A 5360-nucleotide genomic window follows, 5' to 3' on the forward strand; every position below is an offset into this window, starting at 1 on the left:
AAAAAATCGTTTGACTATACCCACCAGAAGTTCATTTAAAAAGCAACGAAAACTAAAACTCATCAAAATTTTGAAAATGAGTAAGCGGTGGTCAGTTTTAGTGATAACAATTGGAAAGTGACGCGATTAAAACTCATATTTCTATATGAGCTGAAGTTAACGACTATGGTTTAGATGTTAATTTTAACTATAAATAAATAAAAAAAAAAAAAAAAAAAAAATTACTATCCCCGCAGTATAAAAGTAACAGATACAACATCATGAAATTCTTCCTACGAATACATTTGCTATTTCTCAAATAAGTGGTGATTTTTACAATGATATTATTCTATTGTGAAACATTTCAATTTGATTGTATAAATTTGTAAAGACAGAGTGATGTGTGTCAAGCTTAATTAAAACCAAATTTTGCGTCTACGATAAACAATTACTTGAACAAATATTAGCAATTGTATCAACAATGTGGTACAGCATTATTGTTTTGAAAAATCCACTTTTTAGCAACAATTTATCATTTATATTATTTCTCGCACTGTTCTAGTTTATGAGTAACTTTTGAATGGTTCCAGTCTCGGTGGTGTTGTTTTACGGTTGAACAAAATTTCGTAATATCTGAATTTTGTTTTTTTTTTTTTTTTTTTCTTACTGACCTCACCACGTAAACATAGTGTTGTCTCGTCTCGCTCTCACTCCAATAAATTATATACAGTTACAAGTAAGCTACGAACATTAAAAAAAAAAAAAAAAAAATCTCCAGTCGATGAGCCTACGCAAACTGCGACTTTGGCATGCACCTGACGTTATACTTCACCACAGACCTAACAGCGGCCTGATCACCACCACCTGAAACCTCATGGCTGCACGCAAAGTAAAAACAAAAGTCCCCCCCGGTCTCCCCGATCTCCACCGCCAATCTGCCCGGCACGTCGTGGCACTTGAGGTCAAGCCTCCACACCCTGGCCGGGCTCCCCTCGCCATCCCTGACCCTGGCCACCCTGACCTCCTTGCAGTTCTTGTTGTTGCCGTTGCAAGCCCCGTAAGCCAACAGAGCCTCGTCCTCGGCGACGTTGTACAGAGCCGCCCACTGGGCGCTTTCAACCACCACGTCGGTGTCCATCCTCACCCCGGCCCTGTCGTCCAGCTGCGCGCAGTGGAACCTCCCGTCCCCGAGGACGCACACGCCGTACAGCCCGTTCGCGTTGGACGTCGCGTGCAACAGCTGCCTGGGATCGCTGACGCCGTGGGCGGACATGAGGGGCACGAGGGCACCGTCCGCGCCGACGAGCATCGACCGGAACTTCCAGGAGACGACGTCGGTGCCGTACACGTAGAAGCCGTTCTTGGGCGAGTCGGGGCTCGCGGGTAGGCTGGTCACCCGGTCAAAGTTCGCGAGGGGGAAGGCCGCGGGGGTGCCGACTCGCTGGCCGTCTTGGTCGTGGCTGATGCGGCAGGTGGTCGCGTTGGCCGGTCGGCAGGTGTCCTCGTTGGTGACGATCACGTCGAAGCCGTGCGGGTAGACGATGACGTTGCTCAGGACGACGCGCTTCTCGACGTCGACGGGGTAGTCGAGCTGGCGGGTGTGGCAGGTCGGGAGGGACACGAGGCTCAGGCCGATCTTGTGCACTTGGTACTGGCTGTCTTTGAGGCGCTGCCACCAGACGACTATGGCCCCCGAGAGGCCGAGGAAGCGCTCCACCGAGACGATGCCCGTCAGCTCGTGGCCAAGGTCCGCGCTCAGGTTCAACTTGCAGCTGCTCTTGGAGGATTTGCTGCTGTTCCTTTTTTAACAAACGCGAGAGGGTCGTTATTCGCTTATATACATTTTGTCACTTGATTTTGTCTACGTGATGGTGCACATACGTACTTTGTCTCGTTTATTAAATGTTTCTAGTGACAAGAGAGCTTTCGTTCTGTATTTTTTAATAACAATCCAGTTTTTGCACCGGGAGAAAAATATAATAAAAATTACTGTGCTAGAATGGTAATGTGGTTCTGTTTCGGTCGTCTAGGGACTTTTTACCATTTTAACAATGATTTTTAATTTTTTTTGTGAGTATAGTTATTTTTACCGTTCGTACAATAGAAATAACTGTCCAGCAGTGAAATGGTAAAAATTAGGTCGGCCAAAGTAAAAAGTCCCTTAGCGGTGAAATGACACCAGATTGCCATTCTAGCGAAGTAATTTTTTTCTCCTCTCAGTGTGTTTTAGTGAATCTCACAAACTCGATTTAGGGAATTAATCAAACACGGTATTTGGTATAGTATCGAGAAACTGTGTTTAACGTGTCATTTTTAAATGTTTGCTCGATACTTTACCACATGGTATAGATTAAGTCCTAATCTAGGGCCCACGTACTTGCACGTGTTGTGAAATTCACCCAAATATAATATAAGGTGCAACTAGAAAACAAACGTTTTATTTGTTGATAAGATAAAACTTTGTGTTTACGAGTCGAGTGTTACAACTATGTCATTGGAGATTTCATAAAAAGTGACGTAAATAAACTCCGATTAGAGAACCGCTGAGTTGAAACTTGGAAAAACATAAAAAAAGATCAACTGGTGTCATGATAATTTTTAGTCTTTGATAATTACAAAAAAATCAACATAAAAAACAGTGGTGATTTGTTATTCACGAGTTTTAAGCGACAAGTAATAAAAGAAACGTAACTCATACAGGTTAAAAGAGACCCATTTATGGGAGCGAAAAAAAAAGGTCGGGTCCTCACCATGCGTCGACAGGTACGTCGAGCTTGACGTCGCAGCTCATGCTGGACGGCAACCCACCGTCCGAGCACAAAACGAAGAGGAAGCCGTGGTCGGCGTGAGAGATGGAACTGGCGTGCTTGAACACCTTGGCATTTTGATACTTCCACTCCTTCCTGTAGCTCTTTTCCCCATTTTCGGAGGACCGGTGTTGCTGCTTTCTTGCGTCCGCGAGGAAATTCAAGCACAACAGCCCGACGAGCAGGAGTGTTCGCATCGTGCGGTTGGGTGACCTACATTTTTTTGAACAATTTTAATGTCGTTACGATGAAAAAAAGTAAAGTAAAAACACCCAAACCCCTGAGTCATGTAACACTAAATGAGCTATTTTTCTTGGCGATTACTGTATACAACGCAAACATAATCGAGACGTGAAACTTACTCTTGTAACCTACACACACCCATCAGAGGAAAGACAACGCGATGCTGTAAGTGCGAGAGCCCAAGCTGAACTGTCCGCGCCCCACTAATCTAGATGCAATAAATTTCCCTCTTTCTCTCTCCTCCTCTCACTCTTATACGCCTTTTCTTACGTATATACAAAAGGCGATATGATAAGGTTGGTACAGCACAACAGCCCGTATATATATACCCATTTGATAATCCTCGTATCAGTTGTTACGACGAAAATGTTGTCTATAAGTATACGCATAATAATGCGCACCATCTCAATATCTTCACAACTTGTGATTATAATGTATACACGCCGCTACTGTTTTGGGACGCACTTCCAACCATTTGTTGTTTAAAACTCGTTTTCTTTTTGTTTATCGATACTCTTTGTCGTATATCGAATACCTCAAAGAGAAGAAAAAAAAAAAAAAGGAAAGAGGAAGCGAAGTTGTAAATACAATTTAATTACTCAACTGATTATACTCGATTTTTAACTATATAGTCTATTATATGAATATCAAAAGCCGCGAGGTCTTTCGACGACATTATTTCCCAAATGAATGAAAAATCCATTCGTATGGATAAATAAGGCAATTGCCGGCGAATGCGGGCATAAACAAGATACGCAATAATATATTACACATTGTACCTGGCGATGTCGTTCAGGACGAGGCACTAAATCGCTCCGGTCCCCAATAGCCGCGGGGGCGCGGCCTCTCCCTCGGGGACCCATTCGGAGAGAAATTCATTAAGATTCAAATGGACCCGACATGCAAAACAGCTACCGCGTACGACGTTTGTCTGTGCATGTATATAATATACGTATATAGTGTTAATCGAGACTCGCCCACGATTCCAGGGATGTATTACGTCTGTCGGCGATTTTTGCGAGTAACAAGACATATCCAGTGCATTACGGCCAAAAAAAATGAATTTACATTTTACGGGCATCCAAGGGACATCTCCGAGTATCAAACTGTTGTCAGCGGCTTATCGGTGCGCCCTGGGTATCGAAAAACCGCTCGCATAACTCGCGGCTAACGAGACCCACACACACACGTGTATGTTGAATGAAAAAAAAATTAAAAAAAAAGAAAAGAAAGAAATAAAACAACGGCAGCAACAACAATCACTTTGAATATCAAGTTTATATGCCCCTAACGTGGAATTTATGTGCCATCGAGGGAGAGAGACATAGACACGAGCTCGTATATGGGCGCGCATGCACGGTATAACAAGCCCATAAGGAATGTATGTAGTACCAACACAGGATATATGTAATATCGCGGCACATCCACCGATGTATACATGTATACACTAGCGCGCCCAGATACGATCTGATGGCTGGTCGTAGGAACGATGCTATCGTCGCTCGTATATAGGTTTCGGATTACTTGTACCATATACTCGCCGATTACGATTTTCTTGGGCTGGTTCCGCCGGACCCGAGTCCTCCCTCTCCCGTGCTCACGAGAGAGAGAGAGAAAACACAGTGATTCGAGTGTGTGCATCGAGGATAATATCCAAACTCGCTCGTTATTTTATGGGCCGGCGATCGCGGAAGCCGCCCCTGATTTCTGCCCATGCGTCGGTGAGCTTCGATGTATGTTCAATCCTGATGTATAGCAGGTGCCAATGGACCACGCAATACATACCTTAAAGTGCACCTACTCGGGTTAAAAATTCAATTTAAATGCCAAGGCGAGGGCAGATGATGCTAATAGAGAGCATGGGTGCTCGGGCAGCTTCCACCAGTCCAACTTCAATAAGTTAATTCGTTAAACGACTACAAGATTCGATTTGATGCTCCCCCTCGTGCTTTACTGGATTTTTTTTTGACTCGCGTATTTGGGATTGTGGACGTGCTAAACCGGGACAAAAAGAAATTGGGCTTAGTGCTGGTTGGTACTCTGGTTGTTTTGGAAAAACACGACCAAGTCAGCGACGAAGCACGTGTGTTCTCGCGTGCTGGACTGGAGGGATTTCCGGGATCCTGCTGCATCTCAATCAACCAAAGATCCTCAGTTTCAAAGGAGCCTCCGTACGATTTATCTCTCGCAAGCGCTTTTCAACCTTTAGATAGTACATTAAAAAAAAAAAAAAAAAAAAAAACACGTATTACGCAACAATTGCCTCATACACACAGATAAATTAATCCATCGTGTACGTATACAGTTGTAGCCGAACGTTGACACAGACCA

At 43.9% G+C, this 5360-nt stretch overlaps 1 protein-coding gene across 1 annotated transcript; it reads right to left on the minus strand.

Moving 5' to 3' along the window:
- Positions 1–314: 314 nt before the first annotated feature.
- LOC106647162 (uncharacterized) lies at positions 315–2993 on the minus strand. The gene is made up of 2 exons (XM_014363432.2): positions 2730–2993; positions 315–1778 (listed from the first exon to the last, which is right to left on the minus strand). The coding sequence occupies exons 1-2, from the start codon at positions 2981–2983 to the stop codon at positions 767–769; spliced, it is 1266 nt and encodes a 421-aa protein (XP_014218918.2). The 5' UTR covers positions 2984–2993; the 3' UTR covers positions 315–766.
- Positions 2994–5360: the final 2367 nt, after the last annotated feature.

This window comes from Copidosoma floridanum, unplaced genomic scaffold (genome assembly GCF_036245765.1).
Source record: "Copidosoma floridanum isolate Cflo_tuat_1 unplaced genomic scaffold, Cflo_Japanese_pri ptg000006l, whole genome shotgun sequence".
In the NCBI taxonomy this organism is placed as follows: Eukaryota; Metazoa; Arthropoda; class Insecta; order Hymenoptera; family Encyrtidae; genus Copidosoma; species Copidosoma floridanum.

Bases quoted from the DNA above. Each gene is read 5' to 3' on its own strand.
- LOC106647162 (XM_014363432.2), bottom strand. From the start codon at position 2,983: ATGCGAACACTCCTGCTCGTCGGGCTGTTGTGCTTGAATTTCCTCGCG. The intron at 1,779-2,729 runs GTGAGGACCCGA...TTGTTAAAAAAG, and splicing joins GACGTACCTGTCGACGCATG to GAACAGCAGCAAATCCTCCA.